At 46.5% G+C, this 23,253-nt stretch overlaps 1 protein-coding gene across 1 annotated transcript in view; it reads right to left on the bottom strand.

Annotated features, from left to right (window-relative positions):
- Nucleotides 1-20,662, bottom strand: part of LOC147666498 (A-kinase anchor protein 1, mitochondrial-like) — a 214,986-nt gene extending 194,324 nt beyond the window's left edge. Inside the window, exons 1-2 of the mRNA XM_086949035.1 lie at nucleotides 20,521-20,662; nucleotides 11,936-12,057 (exon numbers count right to left, since the gene is read on the bottom strand). Of these exons, the coding sequence (XP_086805161.1) occupies nucleotides 11,936-12,057; nucleotides 20,521-20,662 (264 nt within the window). The remainder of the gene's footprint in view (nucleotides 1-11,935; nucleotides 12,058-20,520) is intronic.
- Between the last annotated feature and the right edge of the window lie 2,591 nt (nucleotides 20,663-23,253).

Here is a 23,253-nt window from a genome sequence, read left to right as displayed (position 1 = left end):
CTAGTGATTGGGTCCCAAAGACTTTACTTTATCTTTTTTATATTAGGGGGTGTGAGATGTTATTCTGACCACTTAGGACATCAATTCAAAACCTTGAGATTACTTCAGATTTCTTTATAGTATTATTGAACCATCTACATTACCATGTGCATATATTATAGAACTGGATCAATCCACGGTTAAGATAAAAAAAAAAAGTAAAGCATGGGTGTTTACAAAAAATGTTTTTGAGCCTTCTGACCCATTTGTCTCTATTTTCTGGTGTACAGCCACACCACATATCTCACAAAATGTGTGTTCTGTTGAGCAAGTAGTTGCCAAGCATATAATTAATGAAGACATCAGCCACGTCTGCCAATATTGCCCATTCACTTTGTGGAAGGTGCTCCTGGTCTCTGAGTGAAGGTATTTCCAACTCCAGAACATCAAATATGAAAGATCTGCACAATCCATCTTGCTATGGTTCATTGAGCTATTGCAAGATCCTTGCCTTATGCTGTGCATGCCACAAAACACTATTCAGTCCTACTTAAATTATCTAGTTTCTAGTAAATAGTAAATAATTGCTCATCTTAAATATAATGCATGGGATGCTCTCCCTGCTTATGTTCTCAGCCGTTGAAGAGAACATTGGCAGCTGAATAGATTCATTTTCATATAACGTCACTCGGCCTTGAGATAAATTGTGAGTTGATTTTCATCCAATCCGACCTGCCCTGTGCATTTGTAGGCATGGTTCTAGGATGAGTAAGGCCTATATCTTACTAACTCTGCATTAAGGGATCGCTATAAAAAAAAAAAAGCAGCCTTTAAATGTAGGTGTTTTAGATCTGCTTTATGCATTGTCTTAGTAGCTACAATAATGGTATGTTTTGGCTCCACCAATATATATGGAGTGACCTTGATGGACAAACTCTTTGCACCTTCTACATATCTTTTGACCAAAGGTCTGGGAACAAGTTTTTATATGAGCTTCCTCTTGTGTATTGTGTAGTTGTAGTAGTAAGTGTCAGAGAGGAGGCAGGCATAGAAGAGGAGGTGAATGAATAGGATTCTGATATCTTTGGGGATAAATAAATCCTACCGATGACCCTTATCAGGAGGAAGTTGTGGCAGGATGTGGAGAATAACTCATCTTATAAGTCAAGACAAGTCAAGTCAAGTCAAGTCAGAGAATTTGTATAGCGCACTACATACCCAGAGGGTCTCAAGGCGCTAAGGAGGGGGGGGGGGGCGGATTACTTGTCAAATATCCACGTTTTAAGTTGCTTTCTGAAAGCTAGGTGGTTCTGGGTAAGGCGAAGGTGAGTGGGGAGTGAGTTCCAGGTTTTAGCAGCCAGGTAGGAGAAGGATCTGCCTCCCATAGTGGACTTGTTGATGCGAGGTATAGTGGCGAGGGCTTGGCTGGAGGAGCGTAGTTGGCGGGAGGGGGTGTAGAAGGTCAGTCTTGAATTGAGGCATTCTGGTCCGATGTCGTAGAGTGATTTGTGTGCGTGGGGTAACAGTCGGAAAGTGATTCTCTTATTGACGGGTAGCCAGTGGAGGTCTTTCAGGTGACCAGAGATGTGTTCGTTGCGTGGGATGTCTAATATGATTCTGGCTGAGGCGTTTTGGATTCGTTGGAGTTTCTTTTGAAGTTTAGCGGTGGTGCCTGCGTAGAGGGTGTTTCCGTAGTCCAGTCGGCTCGTGACCAGAGCATGGGTGACTGTTTTCCTGGTTTCGGTGGGGATCCAGCGAAATGTTTTTTTGAGCATGCGAAGAATGTTGAAGCAGGATGAGGATACGGCGCTGACTTGTCTGTTCATTGAGAGTGAAGAATCCAGGATAACGCCTAGGTTCCGTGCGTGGTCTGTCGGGATGGGTGCTTTTCCAAGGGCTTCCGGCCACCAAGAGTCGTCCCATGCAGAGGGGGATGTGCCTAGGATGAGGACTTCTGTTTTATCTGAGTTCAGTTTCAGACGGCTGTGTTTCATCCATTCAGCAACTTCTTTCATTCCTTCGTGTAGGTTAGTTTTGGCGGTGTTGGGGTCCTTGGTGAGAGAAAGGATCAGTTGAGTGTCATCCGCGTAAGAGATGTTAAGGTTGTGTTGGCGGGCGATGTTCGCGAGGGGGCTCATGTATACGTTGAAGAGGGTGGGGCTGAGAGAGGATCCTTGTGGTACGCCACAGATGACTTCGGAGGCCTCGGACTTGAATGGTGGAAGGCGGACTCTCTGGGTTCTTCCGGTGAGGAACGAGGTGATCCATTCAAGTGCTTTTCCATGTATTCCGATGTTGCTGAGGCGTTGTAAAAGGGTGCTGTGGCAGACTGTGTCGAATGCTGCAGAGAGGTCGAGGAGGATGAGGGCGACTGTGTCTCCATTGTCCAGTAGAGTTCGAATGTCGTCTGTTGCTGCGATGAGGGCGGTTTCAGTGCCGAGTTTTGCTCGGAAGCCAGATTGTGAGGAGTCGAGGGATTTGTTGGCTTCGAGAAAAGCGGCGAGCTGGTTGTTGACCGCTTTCTTGATGACTTTGGCCGGGAATGGAAGGAGCGAGATGGGGCGGTAATTTTTGAGTTCGGTGGGGTCCGCTGTGGGTTTTTTCAGAAGGGCGGTGAGTTCAGCGTGTTTCCAGTTTTCCGGAAAGGTGGCGGAGTTGAAGGAGCAGTTGATGACGTCTCGGAGGTGCGGTGCTATGACGGAGTCTGCTTTGTTGAAGATGTGGTGAGGGCATGGGTCTGTGGGGGATCCTGAGTGGATGGAGTTCATCAGGCGGATGGTGTCCTCAGTGGAGATTGGGTTCCAGTCGTTAAGGGTGTTCGCGGGGGGAGAGTGTTCAGCAATTGGTTGGGTGGGTTGGGTTCCAGGTTGGTTGTCGAAGCTGTTGTGGATGTCTGCAATCTTGTTGTGGAAGAATGAGGCTAGGGAGTCGCAGAGGGCTTGAGAGGGGGTGATGTCGTTGGAGTTGGCCGAGGGATTGGAAAACTCCTTGACGATGTTGAAAAGTTCCTTGCTGTTGTGGGCGTTGTTGTCAAGTCGATCCTTGAATGCTGTTTTCTTGGCCTTTCGGATAAGTTGGTGGTGAGTGCGGGTGGCGGTTTTGAAGGCGTCCTTGGTACTGGTGGTTGGGTCTTTTTTCCACGCTTTTTCAAGGGTGCGGCAGAGTTTCTTGGACTTTTTAAGATCATCGTTGAACCACGAGGCCTTCTTGTTGCCAGGTTTGCTTTGACGTTTTTTCAGTGGTGCTAAGGTGTCGGCGGTGTTGGACAACCATAGGGTGAAGTTGGCGGCGGCTAGGTTTGGGTCCGAGGAGTGGGCTGGGGTGTTTAGAAGGAGCGATGAGGAGATCTGGTCGGTGGTGATTTTGTTCCAGTTTCTTTGCAGAGTTGGTTGGAGGTGGTTGGTGGGTTTGGGCTTGTTGTAGGTGAAGTGAACGCAGCTGTGGTCAGTCCAGAGCAGATCCGTAGTGTGGCTGAAGGAGACATGATTGCTGGAGGTGAAGATGGGGTCGAGTGTGTGACCTGCGGTGTGGGTGGGGGAAGTGACCAGTTGTTTAAGTCCGAGGTTGGCGAGGTTGTCCAGGAGCGTGGTGGTGTTGCGGTCGTTGATCTTTTCAAGGTGAAAGTTGAGGTCTCCCAGTAGGATGTATTCTTTGGAGGGGAGTGCGTGTGGAGTGATGAAGTCCGTGATGTCTTCACTGAATTTTGCGCGGGGTCCAGGTGGTCTGTAGAGGAGGGTGCCTCTGAGTGTGGTTTTGGGGTCGATGTGGATCTGGAAGTTAAGGTGTTCGGAGTTGGCGAGGTTGGCGTCCGAGCTGGTTGAGATGCGGATTGATTTTTTATGGACGATGGCGATTCCTCCTCCTGTGTGGCTGGTACGGTCTTTGCGAGTGATCTTATAGTCTTCAGGGATGGCAATGGTGATGTCGGGTGCGGAGGAAGCATTCATCCATGTTTCCGTTAGGAAGGCGATGTCTGGGGAGATGGTGTCTAGTAGATTCCATAGGTCAATGGCGTGTCTGTGGACCGAGCGGGTATTGAGAAGAATGCATTGTAGGTGGTTGGGGTCGGGAGTCAGTGGTGTGGTCGTAGCGGGGATGTTGTCGTTGCCGCAGAATTTGCAGGAGTAGCAGGAGAAAGGTCCATGGGTTTGTTCAGGGGCGGCTTGGACGCAGCTGGGGGCACGGCCGGGGTTAAGGGCTAGGAGGGTGGCGGCATCGTAGGTAATGCGGGATGGCTGGGTTGCGCGAGGGGCAGGGGGTCTGGCTCTGGGCGCGGTCCAGGCGCGGACGGGCGTAGACGGGCTTACCTTTGGCGCACCTTCGGCGTGTACGTAGCGCGTGGACGCTGCGTGTGGGGGCATTGGCCATAAATGGATGGTGGGGGGGAGGGGCGAGGGCGTCTCAGCTGGGAGGCGGGGCGGGCACACGAGGACAACAACAACAGTCAAGATGGAGGCGGAGGGGGGAGCACAGCGGAGCGCTACACTAATACGCGCAAAACAAACAGCAAACAGTGTAAAACAAATTAAACAATCAAAGAGGCAGGCAGCAGGCAAATGTTGCCGGTACAGTCACAGTCAAAGCAGCGCTACGATACCGGGAACCAGCAGGGGACGCTGGGAGCGACCACTCGGCTCGAGGAGAGGAGTGAGTCACAGCGCGCTGAGGAGGAGAAGCGCTCTATAAGGCTCGTGGGAGGGCGTCTCAGCTGGGAGGCAGGGCGGGCACACGAGGACAACAACAACAGTCAAGATGGAGGCGGAGGGGGAGCACAGCGGAGCGCTACACTAATACGCGCAAAACAAACAGCAAACAGTGTAAAACAAATTAAACAATCAAAGAGGCAGGCAGCAGGCAAACGTTGCCGGTACAGTCACAGTCAAAGCAGCGCTACGATACCGGGAACCAGCAGGGGACGCTGGGAGCGACCACTCGGCTCGAGGAGAGGAGTGAGTGGGTAGATTCTTATTCTTTAAAGCACACACTACCAGAAAACTTGACTCTGCTCCATGTGTATTAAAGAGAGCTACTGACACCAGCCACATTAATTATAGAGAACGAAGTGGAGGACTCCTACTTCCTTATTGGAAGCTCTGCACCTGATATAAAATAAGAAAGTCTCTTCTTCCCGATCCTACCCAGCATAATTATTATTGGCAAGATAGCATTCAAAGGACAAAACTCTGAAGATGGTAACGCTAAGTGAAGAAAAATATAAGATCTCACCTCAAACTCGCCGATTTTCCAATGGTGACAGCCTTTAAGAGAGCCAGTGCACTGCCCTTCACAGGGCCACAGCGGGATTCTTGCCAATACGGATTAAACCGAGGACTACTGAGGATCTTGTCTTAAAAAATGTTGTCTGTTCAACTTTGGGATTGAAATGTTTAGCGTTGCGACTTGAGCTTAAGATTGATGAAACCGTTTAGGCTTGAGAAAGCCCTGGCGCCATCTGCTACATAGGGCGAACACTTGTCGGCTGTCTTTTCTCTTCTCAATAAAAACTTACAAGCAAATCAAGAGTGAAATGGATTAATTAACAGCTGAGTGTCAGTGCTGTAGGATTTTTCTTTGATTTCCATTTGTTTTGTCAAACAAGACCGGTAAAATGGAGGCCTTCCCGGTGCATGTTTTTTCAGTGCCAAAATACTCTTAAGGTAATTTCAGCTATATTCAGGTCGACTGACCTGGTTTCAGCATCAGGTAATTTGTGGCACCGGGCTCTACTGTTTCCTCTATGACATAAGTCATCTTCCACATCTTTGACTAACAGTCCCAAGTCTTGCAATAGAAATAGGTTTGCCAGCACCATGGTGAAGTGTGCCAAGCATGGCTTCATGAGTTGAAATACTTCCCCAGTCCACAGCCTTAAGATTTGCAATACTTTCAAAGACAGATTATAAACAGCTGCCAATTGAGGTTGGCAGCTTAGGCAGATACTAAAAAATAGTGTTCTATTCCATAAAGGTACCATAATATAGGACTCTGCAATTTCATTGCCCTTCACTGATATTCTTCCCTACGTTATACTTATCACAGTTTACAGGGACTGAACTTTTACCTAGATAAGACACTGCATCAGAACGCGGATTTCCTTAGTTCAAAATCTCAAACATTATGCTACGAGGATTCTTAGATCTTATACAGGAGATGGTAGTCCTGCTGTGCTTCTATGTGTAAAGTTCATGCCCGACGTCATCCTTAGGCCGACACAGTAATACAGCAAGGTAGGACCCCTGGGGAGACCGAAGGGTATATATACATCACATCTTGCTAAGCTAGACAGAAGAGACCGAGCCTTCCCGGCCGACACACTGACCAGATATGCTGAAGTTCCTGCATGCAGACACTCCAGCTCGAAGTGGTGTAACATCCCTCGTGGGGTGTCCAGTTTGAGACCAGGATGGGTTCCCATAGTCTGACACTTCAGGTAATAGGGTTGACTAAATCCTTGATGGATTCCTGGCTTAACACCTACACACATGCTAGGTACACTTAGGTACATCCAGTTAGGGAGGCATCGTAGGAGTACACATCTTTTATCATGTATTTTATATACTTGAATGTATTCATGTTTATATAGTAAGATGGTAGCACTATACCATCCATTTAGTTTTATAGTACTGTTAATCATTTATATTTTATTCTGTCTAACGATTGTTGAAGCACATCTATTCTACACCAGAACAACTGTTCAATAAATGCTTATTGAAAAAGCCCAGACTGTTTATTCTGTGTATCTCTCTGAGACAGACTAAGTAAGCACGAGTGACTGGGCGAAAGGTAGTATATTGTTTCCACAGTCCTGAGGGATCAGGGTGGTCATGTTCGATGGTCATGTTCGATGGTTGCCAGGAACTATTCTCTCCTTGGTAAGCACAGAGCTAGTTGGTACAAAAGGCCAACATTCTAGGTGGGGGTGATCAGAATTAGTCTGAAAAAAATCCTACAGTGTATGTTGTCTAAACGCGCAGATCCTGTATACTTTTTATATGAGTTAAATGACAAGAAACGAATAGTTTCTTACCTGTCGGTGTAGTTTTGCAGCTTGAAGATCTTTCTGGATTCACTATGCTGTGCATTATTCCACGGTCTAGTGGTTGGGTCCGGAATCGTAGTCTTTTCTTTTTTTGGGGGGTTTTTTTTTTTTTTTTTTCGTAGCCCAGGTGAGCGTCAACGTCCCACCTTTTGGTGTCCTTCCTGTGACGTGGGCACACTTCCTGCGGAAGCTCCCATACTTGGGCGCCATCTTCGGATTCTTTTTTTCTCGTTTTGTGTCCTGTTTTCGAATTCAAGGCAATGTTCAAGTAAGTGATTCACCGCTTTGACCTCCAAGGTGTCTGTTTCAGTCTGGTCTCGGTTTTTACCACCTTTCTCTCCAGCCTCATCTTTCTGGCGGAGGTGGGTGGGTTCGCTAGGGAATCCAGAAAGATCATCAAGCTGCAAAACTACACTGACAGGTAAGAAACTATTCGTTTTGCAGCGTGAATCTTTCTTGATTCACTATGCTGTGCATAGACTTTGTAGCGGTTTGTTACATTTGTGGCGGCTGGGTGGAAGAGGAGTGTTGGGTGTTGAATATGTGCTGAAGCACTTTCTGTCCCACTTGTGCTTCCTTGTTCATTTGTATGTCCACACAGTAGTGCTTCGTGAACGTGTGAACTGAAGCCCATGTTGCCATCAGGCATAGGTCCTGAATGGGTGAGTTAGCCAGGAATGCTATTGTGGCTCCTTTCTTCCTGGTAGAGTGGGCTCGTGTCCCCTCTGCCAGCTCCTGTCCTGCTTGCTTGTGGCACAACTGTATTGTTTGTGCGGTCCACCGTGCAATGGTTCCTTTCGTTACTGCTATCCCCATGAAATGGTTTGCGAAGGACACAAAACACTGCTTTGTTTTCCTGTGTCTTAGTTCTCTCTATGTAGTGCATGACTGCCCTTCTGGCTTCCAGAGTGTGCAGGGCTCTTTCAGCGCTTGTGGCTGGTTTCTGGAAGAAACTTGGTATTTGTATTGTCGGATTGATGTGGAACCTTGACACCACCTTCGGCATAAAGTGTGGGTCTGTTCTCATCACCACCCTATTGTTATGTATCTGGATGTAGGATTCGTGCAGCGTTAGCACCTGTAGTTCACTCACCCTGCGCAGCGAGGTGATTGCCACCAAGAATGCTGTTTTCATCGTTAGCATTTGTAGTGAGGCCTTATGAATTGGTTCAAAAGGCTCCTTCATGAGTTCTGTCAGGACTATATTAAGGTTCCATGCCGGTGGTGTCACCCTCTTTGGTGGTGCGATCTTTTTTGCTCCTTCCAGGAATCTCTTTACCATCTGTGATGTGAAGAAGCTCTTGCCTGTTTCTCCTCTTGTGTAAGCGACTATCGCCGCCAGGTGTACCCTTAGTGAGGATGAGCTCAGGTTTTCCTCGAGCAGGTGCGTGAAATACTTAAGCACTGTTGAGTCCTTCTGCATCTTCTTGTGCAGCTTTTCTTTTCTGCACCATAGTGTGAACCTCTTCCACTTTGCCACATAGCACTTCCGTGGTGTGTTTGGTCTTCTTGCTTCACGAAGTACCCTCAGAGTGCTCTCTGGTAATTTCAGATGCGCGAACTCTATGCCCTCAGGAGCCATGCTACTAGGCTGAGGCTCTCTGGCTCTGGGTGCAGCACCTCTCCGTCTTGCATGGAGAGTAAGTCTTTCCGTCTCCTGAATCTGTGGGGTGCATTCTGTCTCATCTCCATTATCTGCGAGTACCAGGTCTGCCTGGCCCACTGCGGTGCGACCAGTATCAGAGTCATGTTGCTGGTTCTGCACTTGTTGAGTACTTTCTGTACCAGAGGGATCGGCGGAAAAGCGTAAACAAATGTCTTCGACCAGCTTATCTATAGGGCATTCCCAGGGACCCTTCCCCTGGTTGCAAAGTTTTGGCATTTTGCATTCTGGCGTGTTGCCAACAGGTCTATTGACGGTGTTCCCCACTTGCCGAACAGCTTCTCAGTTTCCTGCGCATTGAGCTCCCACTCGTGGGATGCCGATGTCTGTCTGCTTAGCCAGTCTGCTTCTACATTTTCCTTCCCTGGTAGGTGTATGGCTAGCAGGTCTATCTTGAGCGGGATGGCCCATCTCCTCATTTCTTGCGCTAATTTTGAAAGCGGGGCTGATTGTGTCCCTCCCTGCTTGTTTATGTAGAACATCGCTGTTATGTTGTCTGGCTGGATCAACACGGTCTGGTTGTACAACTTCGTCTGGAAGGCCTTTATTGTGAGGAAGACCTTTAATTCCAGGTAGTTTATGTGCTTTACCGCATCTGCTGGAATGTTTGCACTTCTTCTCCGTCCTGGGTGTGATGGCTTTGCAAGTTGCAGGCTCCTTGAAAGCCTCCGTCCCTTGTGCCTTGACGCTATCGAGCATCAGCAGGTACTGGATCCTAGTTTGTGTTTGGAGCAATGTTTCTAGGAGGAAATTTGCCTTCTGCTTTTCCTAGTCGAGTTTTACCCCTAAGGCTGCTGATGTGTTCCTGATGACTGTGTTGTAAACCCCAATGTCATCAGGCAGCGAGGGCCTCGAAGGGTACGTGTCCAAGCTATCCTCCCGACTCTCGGTGTCGAGGTCTTACCACTATGTCCTGTCTCTCCAAGGATGCAGAGCCCAGGATTGTCCTCTGGTCGTAATCTCCCTCCTCCTCGTAGTAGGAGGCTGCTTCTTCTGGATCTTCCAGTACCTCGGGGCTTCCAGACTGTCCTTCAACGTCGTAGTCCTCTTCTTCGGTTATATCGACAACCTGAGGTCTTGGTTTCGTCGGGATTAAGAGGTCCTTCATCCTGGCGTCGAATTCTTTTTTGCGCTGCAGAATGTTATCCATTTCGGCCTCGAGCCGTCTTTTTCTTTTCCATTTTGGCGGCAAATTTGGTGTCGATAGATCGGCCGCTCTGGATTGGTCGGCGTCGAGGCGACTTTCGGCGCCGAGCTGGGTTTCGGCACCGAGCTGGGTTTCGGGTCCTTCTCTTTCGGCGTCGAACGTTCCTTCTCGGGGATGTTTTTCGACGACTTTTGCTGTTCTCCAGCTTTCGGTGCCTGGGAGTCCCTCTCTGAGGATCCCCTGGGCCTGTTTGTAGCCGCGGACGCCGAATATTTCGGCGTCGGCGCTTTCGAGGACTTGCCAGCAGCACATCACGAGATGACTAAATGCGCGGTAGGTGCAATGTGAAACCCATGGTTTCGAGCGGGGTTGTATTCAAAATGAGGCTTGAGGCGCGATGCCAACAGCCGATAGTTACAACACTTGGACTGGACACCTCTCTAAAACCCTCCCCCCCCCTTCACTTTGTTCTAGGTTTCCCCCCTCTCCCTGTCTTGATAAAGACCCGCCGTGACCACCTATTGGGGCACCATAGGGTCGAAACGTTGACGCTCTACATTGGTCAAGAAATCTCCAGGAACAGGCATAGTGACCATCTGTGTCCTTGGAGCACTCATTTAGAACTCTGACCACCATAAACAAAGACTTTGCCCCAACCCTCCCTTCTCCCACTCACCTTTGTATAATATTGTATATATTTGTAAATAAGTTTCACTCAATTTGTTTCACTATTCACTATTTTCACCTACAGTCACTTATTCACATGTTTTTAATTGTTATTGTATTTAAATTGGGATGAAGTAATTCCAGTACAATACAATGTTGATTGTTTCATACATAAAAACCTTGAACTAAAATCTGGTGTTTGAGAGGTGTATCTAAATGTAATTTATTATCATTCTTTTCAATTGTTTATGAGCATAACACAGCCTCACTCTATGGGATGGTGGCTGGCCCTTGCCCTGCATGCTAGCGTTGGCCATCCTCAGTCTCGCTCTTACTCGAAGAGTCTTCGAGGTGAAGGCGGAGCAGGCGTTGCAGTCCCTGCTGTCGTGGTCGACCGGTAGGCAAAGGTTGCAAACCGGGTGCTGGTCCTTCTGCGCGTACTTGTGGTGGCAGTTACAGCAGAATTTGAATGGTGTGTTGTCCATCTCCTGCGTTCAGGGGGCCCCCTGAGCACGCATTCTCCGATGGACGTCAAAGTTCTGGAAATTCTCCTGCTCCTTAGTCGTCCTCTTCGATGGTGTAGTCTCTCATCGTCTTTTCCAATCTTTTTTCGTCCAAAAAAGGCTTTTGGTGTCTTCTTTCCCCAAAAATGTCTGGAGCCCTCTCGGAAATGATCCAGACCCAACCGTGGAAAAAAGAATCTGAAGATGGCGCCCAAGGGTTGGAGCTTCCGCAGAAAGCATGCCAACGTCACAGGTAGGACACCAAAAGTGGGACGTCGACGCCCACCTGGGCTACGGAAGAAAAAAAAAAAAAGAAAAGGACTACGATTCCGGACCCAACCACTAGACCGCGGAATAATGCACAGCATTGTGAATCCAGAAAGATTCACACTGCAAAACAGGGTTTATAAAATTGCCCCAAGTATACATTCTCAACCCTCTTGCAGTCAGACTAATTAGAAAAACATGGCTACTTCAGTTTTTGGTGATTCTGTCCTAGTTTCGCCATGCCTTTACTTGGTATAATCACATCATGCACAATTCAAGTCTGAACAACGTCCTCCAAACTGCATCACCTCACCTCTACTCTCAGTTACTGTCAAGACAAACCCTTGTTGCAGATTCGAAACCCACAGCGGAAATGAAAATCTGAAGATAGCAACTATATTTTGGAGCAGTAGTCTTACATTTGACCTCACGTGGGGGTCAACGAAGGACTCCACCTCTGACGTGCAAAAAAACAAACGCACAAAAAGCAACCTGCTGGATTCCAGAATAAGGCACAGCAAGTTAATCTACATTATGTTCATAGTGCAAAGGATAGATTTATTGAAAATATTGTTAATTTTTCCCTAAACAATTTAACAGATTTTTAGGTCACTGGCATCAAATCACGACAAAGAACAATGAACACTAAAAACAGAAAGTTTCACAATTACCCAAGATGTCATAGGAAGAGACGGTAAAGCCAGTGGAGGGGGAGCATAAATGTTGGTTAAATTAAGTTCTTTAAACTTCTTTCCAATCTGGTTCAGGGCTTTGTCAACCTGCAGCTGGGAACCTGTGAAAAAAGCAAATTAGTGAGTAGAGACACTTATGCAAAAAGATTACAAAAAGTTAAAAAGGTGCAGTAGGCTACCACTTAGATCAGCTACTTTGGTTACTTAAACCAAAAAGTACTGACTAGGGAACATCCATTAAGGTGGCATCCTAAACGGCTATTGGAGCCTTTCACCTTCTCACCACTAAATGTGGCAAATTACTTAAAATGGTTTACAATGGCAGTTTTATTATGGAAAAACTCAAGCAGAGCCTATGGTTGGGTCATCGGACAGTGAAAAAAGCCAGACTGCAATTTTCTAAAAATAAATATGCAATTCTAATGTGTATGCACAATAGTTGGAGATCGGATTTAGGACATGGACACTTAAATACCAAGCAAGTATAGTGTGCTGTGGAAAATCCTACTTAATTCTCTGTGTAGATGAAACTTTTCATCATATTTGATTACTATACAAACATGTATAGCTCTCTCCTCTCGTAGCACCTGCTATAAAAATTTAAAACTATCACAATAGACTTTACACACACACACACACGTGTTCATTTAAAATAACAGAAAAAAAGAGGCTGCTTAACAGCCATGTAAAAGTAGGCTCAAACATTAAATGCAACACTCTAGGTCCCAACCTTTGATTTAACTGAATTTCACAAATGACCTTCTGAGTGACATGATATATTATTGTACCATTATGAACAATGTCTATAGCAGGATCAGTGTTCAATGTAACGATGTGGTGCAAAGTACTTTATTAATATAAATATGGTGACTTAATAAACATTACATTTGGTGTGTGAGTTAATGTTTGCATGGCAGACGTGCGACTAATAGTTTTGCGGAGCCAACCCTAAATAAGTATTGTAAGGGGGAGGTGGTCAGTTTTATTTAGTAGACATTACTGCTCTAAATCTATAGTGTAAGTGAAATGAGCAGTTTGCAAACATATATGAAGGTGTTATGATCAAAGCGAACTATAACTTCATACTAACTATATTGTTTAGGATGGGAAGGTAAAAGTGTTTTACTGGTGGTTGTGCTATATGTGGAGAGTGTGCAGTAGGTGAGGTGCTGAATGAATGCATGCTTCGGCATGGCCTGGAGCTATGTGTAGTGGGGGGTTGACTGCAGACCCACCCTGCAGCTAACCATTGCTGAACACAGCCTTCAATAGTGTATATTGCTAGTATGCCTAGGTTGAGAATTTCTTTTAGAACAGCGCACTTCCAACGGTGAGAGAATATTTGTTGTTCCCTTGACTTTCCCTGGGAGGAAGGTTCTCCGGGTTCCCTTGTCCATCAATCAACACCTTTCCCAAGGATCTGGGCAAAGCAGGGTGTAGGGGGAGGCCGGTGCTGCACAGGTCCTCCTTCATCCTTGTTCTTTTGAGCACTGAGGAGGAACAGGACTGCCACCCAAAGAAGACCTGCTAGCAGATGCTGATAAGACCCTGGGACAGCGACTAGTTAGCATGCCCAGTCACAAAAGTGAAAAGAAATCCCTCCCCCCAATTCATGCCAAAGCCATGCCTGGGCCATTGACGTTTAGTAGTTTGTCGGCCCAGTGATGATCACAGCTGCTTTAAACCATGAAGGGTCACTAATGCAAGTACTACTGAAGATCATTCACACCATTCAATATTATGGACATTGATGTTTATTACTGTAGGCCACCACCGACTCTTTACTAATAGGCACCTTTACGATTTACTAATAAGGGTCACATAAGTACTGCTTTGCAACCCAGCTGTCTAAGCGCATGATGCTTATTAATTCCTGGGGTCATGGACACTTGTTACTGACTAGGCTCAGGAAGCCATATCACTTACCAATCACATGTATTTCTTACTGCTTGGGAGTAGCAATGATCACAATGAGGCTCATTACTGTTACAGGATATTAATATTCATTACTCCCTGTTCACACTGCCTGAAGCATTTCATTTTCATTACTGCAAGAGACAATTCTGGTGTATTACATCTAATTTCAATTCAGGCTAATTAATGTATTCCACCATTATAGCTCCTTACATTCTGTGGCTATTAATTTTTAGATCAAGCCTGGGCAGAGCACAGCCTGCTCTGAGAGTCATGCAGTATTGAGGGAAGGAATAAAGCTCCACCCATTTCCCGCCCATCTTTTCAATTGGGTTCTATTACAGTCCTTTCAAAATCATTGCTTTTCATTCGTGAATAGGCCTACTAGTCTCTCCTTGGTACCCCCTTGTCTGAATTTTTTAACCTCCCATAAGGACTGGTCTTTTTAATTGTGGTGTTACACGGTCTGCTTTATCTAGTCGGGGAGCACTATTTCCTTAAATGAACTTCCCCTTTTCCACAAACGACGTTGCAGCACGCCGCCCACTTTTATACTGTTAATAATGTATTTATTTTTTTATTTGCAGCGCGATCCGCTTTTAGTTTAGTGGCCGTACTTATTTAATTTAGAGCTTTATTTAATTTACGTCTGTGCTTCTATTTACTGAATTTACAGCGCCATCTGCTTTCACAATAGCGGCCGCTACCGTAACTTTCTTACTTTGTTGGCCACGCCCCTTTCTTTAGACGCTGCTTACTGTAACCTTAATACAATGAGCAGCATCTAAAAAAGGGGCGAGGCCACTATGAAAGTAGTCTCGCATTTGCGAGAGTTTGAGCGATCAGCATTAGAAATAGAATCTTTTCTATACTATGCTTTTAAAAACACAAATAAAAGGCATTGTCACTTACAATCTCAATAGCTTAAACTATCGCAAATGTGAGACCTATTGCATTGCAAATGCTGGTTATTAATTATAGGGGTCATTCGGGAACCTTCCAGACAGAGCCCACTGATTTCCAGAGCAAGGAGCCATAAATAGCCCTGATCGCACATGTACAGTAAATTTAATTCCTGGCATGGGCCACTGAATCGCATCAGGGACAGAGGGACATCAATACCACAAGTTGTTTCATTCAAGTTGGAAGAATTACGGTTTACGCATTTAATTAACTTTAAAGTAAGATGCCAGGGACAAGCTTACACTTTACAATACAAGACCCACACAACTTTATAGAATGGAAAATAAAAACTATATTGGATTAAAATGCTCCTTTTCGTTAACCCACTTCAAGAAGTTAGCAACTGTGTGGCATACACAGTGGTCATAGAATTGCAGCAGGTAAAATAGGGCGGCTTTACACTCAGAAAATGTATGTCTACGTAATAGGGGTAATAAAAGTTTCCTTGTGTACGGGGCAAGTAAAATAGACAAAAAAAGAAAGTGTAAAATGGTTTGGCTTGTATGCTCATCACATGGACAAATACAAATGGAATCCGAAGAATACTGGCCAAGGGGAAAACAGATTTGCCAACGGAAGGAGCCTAACCTGAACCTTGCCAGCAGTGTTCTCTCATACACATTAATCAGGTATAAGTAGTATGGGGCAGTAGTTTGCACCTTTTGAATGATGCAATAATCTCGGACTGCTGGTTTAGCCACTTCCGTTAGTTCCCTAGTAGCTTGTTTATGCTTTAAAAAACAGTCCTGGACCCAGTTTGTCTTTCTTCACAATTGTCTCAGGGTGCTCAAACTGGTGGGCACATCCCAGCACAGAGAAACTCACTTTGATATACTTTAACCACAGGATGGCCGAATCCTGCTCACAAGATAAACAATCTCTTATGACTGCCTGATTAAGTTCGGCTTCTTTCTTATACCAAATAGAACACCAAAGAGCCAACGGTGCTGCATTAATCGTGTCTAGAACATATGCAAGCCTAAGTCTAAATGCAATGAAAAATGGGGGGTTGAGGGAGGGACACCTAGTAACCGGCAACATAATCTATTCTCTTCCATCTGCATTGCAAGGGCGTCCCTATATCCCCAAATACCCATTCTATGTGACAAAATTGGCAAGCATTTCCGTTTATAGATCTCCAATATCTGCGCAATGGGTTTTTTGCCGATGGACATGGCAAGCAAGGATGTATTACCAACAGCTTGGGTAAAGCGCATTGTCCTATTTTTAGTACAGTTAGACAAAGTACAGTCCCAGGAAAGGAACTAACCCCATCTAATATTTTGCCAGTAATATTGAGGGTGCACTTTTATGTATTTCTGGGTCCGCAAACAATAGTAAAGGTTTTCTTAAAATTAGTCTCCAAGTCCAGCTCTTTCATGAAACAGACATAACTAAAAAGAACAATTGTTACTTACCTGTAAACAGGTGGTTCTCCAGTATTGGTGTCTTTCATAGATTCACATGCTTGAATATTCCCAGTCGTCGAAGTGGGAGTCCCACGGTACATAAAAATAGCAATAATGCTAATATATATATATGTAATAACATAGTACATAATAAAATAGAGATACCACACTGAAAAAACCTCAACAATGATTCCTCCATAGGAATGCATTATACAGAGAAAACTCATTAGTAACATATCAGTGTCATTATGTTAGTCCAAACTGCAGCCAATCAGGCTCAAGCACCCTCTAGAACCTTCTCCTCAGAAGCTCAAGCCCTCAGATTTTCGTAGCACAAGTGATAAGAGCGTATGAGGAGAAAGAGCCTCTGAGGGGAGGACGGAGGGTCACATGTGAATCTATGAAAGACACCAATACTGGAGAACCACCTGTTTACAGGTAAGTAACAATTGTTCTTCTCCAGTATCAGGGGTGTCTTTCATAGATTCACATGCTTGAGTAGAATAGATAGCAGTAACCTCCTTAGAAGCGGAGATTGCAATACAATCTCAAAAACTTGAAAACAATAACATATAGCTTAAAAGCATATAGTAATCTCAGAAAGAAATGGAGGAGGGAATAGAGGCTCACCTTATTTGAAAAGATGACGAAGCACTGCTTGCCCCACTGCGGTATCCGATTCGTTAATGGCTTCCAAACAGTAATGTCTGGTAAAGGTGTGCCAGCTGGACCGTGTCGCTGCCCGACAAATCTGGTGTAGAAGCACCCCAGCAAACAAAGCGGTGGATGACGCCATCGCTCTCGTTGAATGTGCCTTCACTGGACGTGGTAAAGGCTTGCCAGCTTGCTGGTGACAAAAGGATATGGCTGCTGAGAGCCATCTTGCAACTGTCTGTTTTGTCACTGAATGACCCTTCCGCATCCGTCCATATGCTACAAACAGTTGATCGGATTTACGGAAAGGGGTGGTCCTTGAAATGTAAAATTTTAGGCAACGTTTGATGTCTAAAGAATGTAGTCGTTGTTCTGCCAGAGATTTTGGATCCAGGAAAAAGTCTTTAAGAAGACAGGTTCGTTCAAATGGAAATCAGTAGGTACTTTCGGCAAAAAAGAAGGATTGGTACGAAGTGACACTCCATCGGGCTTAAATTGCAAATACGGAGGCTTGATCGTGAAAGCGTGAAGGTCACTTACACGACGAGAAGATGTTAAGGCCAAAAGTAATGCAACCTTCCAGGTAAGATACTTGATGTCTGCTCTGTGAATCGGCTCAAAAGGAGGCTTCATAAGTTGTGACAATACTACGTTGAGGTGCCATGCCGGAGGAGGGCGCCTAATCGGAGGAAACTTCCTGAAGAGACCTTTGAAGAATTCTCGGATGATTCTGGATGAACAGAGAGACGTTGAGCCATCGTGCCGAAAACGTGAAATAGCTGCTAGAAAAACTCTCAAGGTGGCATGAGAGAGACCAGACTGAGCGAGACTTAGAAAGAAAGGCAAGAGCTGCTCCGGAGTGGAGTTGTTTGGGTGGATATTGGATGCAGCGCACCAATGACAGAAACGCTTCCATTTTAGCCTATATATCTTGATGGTTGATGGAGCTCTAGCAGACGCTAGAATGTCTCTGCATTCTTGGGGCATATTTAAGTTCGCAAATTCAACGTATTCAGGTTCAATGCTGATAATTGAAGCGTGGATGGGTCTGGATGGCAAATTTGACCGTCGTCCATCGTCAGGAGGTCTGGACGTGGATGCAGATCAATGAGTGTGCATTGTGATAGCAGAAGCAGTTCTGAGAACCATGCCTGTCTGGGCCAACGAGGGGCGATCAGTATCAAGTGGCAGGGTTGCCTGCGCATCTTCCATAACGCCCTCGATACCAATGGGATCGGTGGAAAAGCATAAGCAAACAGTCCGTGAGCAGGGCATTTCCGCTGGACTCTGGATGGGGATGCCAGCTTGCGAAAGATTGGCACTTCCGATTCACTGGGGTTGCAAAGAGGTCTATCATGAGACGACCCCAACGACGAAACACCAGGTCCAGAGTTGGCTGATGTATCTCCCACTCGTGAGTGGATGATGCGGACCTGCTCAGGGAATCCGCAAGGATGTTGGATACCCCCGGCAGATGGCCTGCCGTCAAAGAAATTTGGTGACGAAGAGCCCAATCCCAAATTGTTTGAGCCAGACGAGACAGTGGCTGAGATCTTGTGCCGCCCTGTTTGTTCATGTAGTGCATGCTGGTGGTGTGGTCTGTCTGAACCAGCACCGACTCCCCCTGCACTACGGGCAAGAACGATTTCAGCGCTAGGAAGATTGCCATCAACTCCAGCCGATTGATATGCCAGGTTTGTTGTGTTGCCGTCCATTTGCCTTTGATGGAAAGGTCCAGGAGATGAGCGCCCCAACCCTCCATGGACGCATCTGTAGTCAACGTCAGATCCGGAGACTGGGCTAGAAACGAAATCCCTTCGTCCAGATTGGCTGGTTGTTCCCACCAGAGCAAACTGTTCCTCATGCGGGACGTTACAGTCACCTGGTCGTTGAACGACCCTGACACTTGACGCCATTGCAGGTCCAGTTCCTCCTGTATAGGACGAGTGCGTAACCTGCAATTTGGGATCAGTGCGATACAAGATGATGCCATCCCCAGAAACGATTTTAACGTTCGCACAGAAACTGACTGCTTTGACCTGACGAGTGAGACCAGACAAATTATCTTCTGAAGGCGTTCGAGGGAGATGAAGGCTTTTGACAGGTTTGTGTCTAGAATTGCCCCCAGGAAGTTTCTCCTTTGCAGCGGTGTAAATTGATGGTTAACCCTAGTGCCTTGAACATTTGCTGGCATAGACGTGTCCTGCGCCAGCTGTTGAGGAGATTGGGATTTTAGAAGACAATCGTCCAGATAAGGAAAAATCTGAACTTCCTGAAGATGCAGATGAGCCATGACCGGAGCCAGAACCTTCGTGAAGACACGAGGTGCTGATCGTAGGCCAAAAGGTAGGACTCTGAACTGATAGTGAACGTGACCCACCTTGAACCTCAAGTATTGCTGATGTCGATGGATTATAGGCACATCAAAATAGGCGTCTTGCAGGTCTATTGTTGTTAGGAAATCTCCGCTGCAGAGAAGCCGTAAGACTTCCGATAGCGTTAGCATGCGGAAAGATTGTTGTTTGAGGAACACATTGAGAGCTCTCAAATCCATAATGGGCCGCCACTCCCCCGTCTTTTTGAGAATGAGGAAAAACCTTGAGTAGAAACCTTTTCCTCGCTGAGATACAGGAACCACTTCGACTGCACCCTTTTTTATCAGAAGATGAACTTGATGTTGTAATTCCTCGAGATGGGGAGGTGGCGGGCCTGAGGGTGGAGAATGTGGAGGAATCTCTGTGAACTCCAAGGCATGACCCTTGTGTACAAGTTCCAAAACCCATTGGTCCGATGTTATCAGAGACCACTGGGAATAAAACTGCGAGATTCGCCCTCCAACTCTCTGCGGAACTGGAAAGTCATTGACGTTTGTTGTTGTTGGAGCCCCTATAGTTAGATTTTCCTCTGTAGGGCTTGGACTGCTGTTGACGAGTAGATTGCTGGTTGGCGTAACGCTGGTTCCCTTGATTGTACTGGGACTGCCCTCCTCGAGAAGTGCCGGACGAGATGCCTCGCCCACGCGCACCACGAAAAAGCTGTTTCTTGAATTGCAAGGAACAAAGCGACTTTGCCGTATCGGTATCTTTCTTTATCGATTCCAACGCCTCATCGATGTGAGAGCCGAAGAGGCTCTCCGTCATACGGCATGTCGAGTATCTTCGACTGGATCTCTTGCCGGAACGAAGTGGATTTTAGCCAACCCTGGCGCCAGAGAAGTGGAGAAGTGTGGCTCACTGGTTAGAGAAGGCAGACCTGGAAGCAGAGGTCAGCCCGGGACCAGGGTTCAATTCCCGGCTCGGCGGGGTCTTGAGTCCTAAAATGTCCATGGACTTGACAATTCTCGCTCCGGTGCCTACTCGATTCATGGGTTCACACTCTGAGACTCTGGGCAATAGCTTGCTTAATCTCCACAACGGCCCCTCGCTGCGGGATGCCTGCCGGGGTTATTTCACAGGGGAATACCAGGACGGGTTCCCTAAGCAAGCGCTTAGAAACCGCTTGGTGATTTGCGCTATATAAATTCCTGTACATACATACAGAGGGCCGCAGCACTGGCAAGGATACGGAAAGCAGTACCCGCAACGTCCACAGCACAGTCAATTATTTATTCTGATGCCCTCTTGCCATCTTGAAGGATCTGATGTGCTTCCGCTCTGGATGTCTCCGGAATTAACAAGACCAGCTCAGAAATGTCTGACCACATTTGTCGGTCGAAACGACCTAAAATGGCCAAAGCATTAGCGGCACGGACTGAAGTAGATGCCATGGACGAAAACTTCTTCCCAATCGCATCCAAACGTCGACCCTCTCTATCAGGAGGAGAAGTGATAGGAGTTGCAGGGTTACGCGCCCGTCGTTGCGCTGCCTGGGTCACCACGGAATCTGACTTAGGATGCGAGAGCAAGCAAGCGGGCGAGCCAGTCGGGGCCTTTTATTTCTTCTCCAAACGAGGGAGTTGAGCAGGTAAGGAGTTAGGAGCCTGCATGATCTTCATTCCCTCCTTGCACACAAAGTCGATAATTGGTATTGTGTGGACTTGTTTATAAGGCTGGTTTTTAAAGTCATAGAGAAAGCAGTCTTCCTCTCGCTGCACTCTTGGTAATTTGAAACGGTCTGCCGCCTTAACCATCAAATTATGGAAGCTAGCGATGTCAACCGGAGGTGAATCACCGGAATCGCCCTGCTGTGGAGAGGGCGTTTGTATTCGATAGTCATCGAATTCAGCCATATCCGGGTCTTGGTCATCATCCGTATCCTGGGGAACTTCTCCTTCCTCTCTTTCCGGCTCTGACTCATCATCCACATCTTGAGAATTAGTGGGGATAGCCGGACGTGGCCCTTCTAGAGGAGCAGTCTGCTTTGGAGGAAGCTGCTGAGGTTGAGCAGGCTCTGTGGTCTCAGCGGTGGTATGGCCCGGGGTACCTTGAGGCGTAGGAGGAAATCTCCTATTGTAATCATCCAACATATGTTGGAGGTTGAAAAACAGCGATACCGGAAAAGTCGCCATAGGAACTTGCACATATTGTTCCTCCTGTTGGTTCTCAACCTCCTCCTCGTCATCTTCAGAATTGGTGTCCTGACACTTGATAATCAAATCTGATGGACTGTGAGCATCACCAAAAACATTGACGTCTGCAATGGATTCCGTTTCATGGTCAGTAACCAACAATGGTGAGGGTGGCTGAAGAGTAGGAGGTGGCAACTGGAGTGCAGAGTCCTGGATATTGCCCAAAGAAGACTCCGTAACGACTGTAGGAGTTGAAGTATCCAAAGGCACTAAGGGCATAGTGGCGAAAGACATGGACCCTAAAGTGGATGCTGCGTCTTCTTGCTGTTTTCCAGAAGGTAACGGCAAAGCTGTCGTCGACGCAGCCGTCGACGTAGATGTTTTCACTGGAGCAGCCGTCGACGACGATGAGTTAGACACCGCTGGCGGAGACGGTGATTTTTTGGATGTATTCGTCGACGAGTGTTTTGGCATAGCCGTCGACGGAATCTTTGTCGACGGGAACTTAGTCGACGAATCCTTGGATGTTAACTTCGTTGTCGACGAGCTGGTTGACGGTGCTTTCAGCGTCGACGGGATCTTCGAAGTAGACGGGACATGCAACGTCGACGATGACTTCCTAGTCGACGGAAGTATTCTTCGTCGACGATATTATCTGAATCGTCGACGAGACTGAGGAAATTGAAGCTTTCGTAGTCGTGAAAGCCGTCGACGAAACCCTCGTCGACGACGACGAAGCAGACGTTGTCGTCATAGTGATCGTCGACGAAGCCACAGCAGCCAATTTCGTCGATGGAATGGTAGTCGACGAGACCGTCGACCACCGCGGTGTCAGAAGTGTAACACAGAGGCTGGAAAAGACGCCTGAGAGCCAGGTCTCGTGGGCGTAGTCACAGAAGTGACAGTAGCAGTAGGTTTCACTGGGGTTAAGGCCAGCTTTTTCTTCTTCAGAAAAGGAGAAGGCAACTCCTGAACACTGCCACGCTTTGAAGGGGCAGTAGAAGGACCTGACTGGAAACTCTCCGCATCAGACAAGACTGCTTCTTTGTCCTGAAGGCGCTTCAACCACAAAAGAAGACGACCTTCCCTGTCCCTGAGAGTCTTAGCAGGAAAAGTTCTACAGAATTTGCAGTCAGCCACCTTGTGTTCAGGATAAAGACAGTAAATACATTTTTGGTGGGGGTCCTTCTCAAACAGACGCAGTTTCCCACAGGAAGAGCAAGGCCTAAACAAAGACTTCTTACTTGACATCCTGAGAACAACTGAAGTAGAAAACAAGAATGAAGAAAACTGAGCAGAGCTCAGGAAGACTCCCTTCACACGACGTGCGGTAGAAAATCTGAGGGCTTGAGCTTCTGAGGAGAAGGATTGGCTGCAGTTTAGACTAACATAATGACACTGATATGTTACTAATGAGTTCTCTCTATAATGCATTCCTATGGAGGAATCATTGTTGAGGTTTTATCAGTGTGTTATCTCTATTTTATTATGTATTATGTTATTACATATATATATATATATATATACATATACATATATATATATATATATATATATATATTAGCATTATTGCTATTTTTATGTACCGTGGGACTCCTACTTCGACGACCGGGAATATTCAAGCATGTGAATCTATGAAAGACACCCCTAATACTGGAGAATAAGCCTCTTGAGGACGTTGCCCGTCCTTGCCAGGAGTACCGCATCTTCAGCATATAGGAGTGCTGGAACAGGCTTTTTCTCCACACATGGCACGTCTGCCCTAACGGATACCAGAGTTTTTTCAGATCATTTGTGAAGAGGAGAAAAAGAATTGGAACAAGCACGCATCCTTGGCGCACCCCCGCATA

This window comes from Lissotriton vulgaris, unplaced genomic scaffold, assembly GCF_964263255.1.
Source record: "Lissotriton vulgaris unplaced genomic scaffold, aLisVul1.2 SCAFFOLD_1451, whole genome shotgun sequence".
Taxonomy (NCBI): domain Eukaryota; kingdom Metazoa; phylum Chordata; class Amphibia; order Caudata; family Salamandridae; genus Lissotriton; species Lissotriton vulgaris.
Note: the sequence above shows the minus strand (reverse complement) of the source record. Positions and strands in the feature narration are given on the sequence as shown.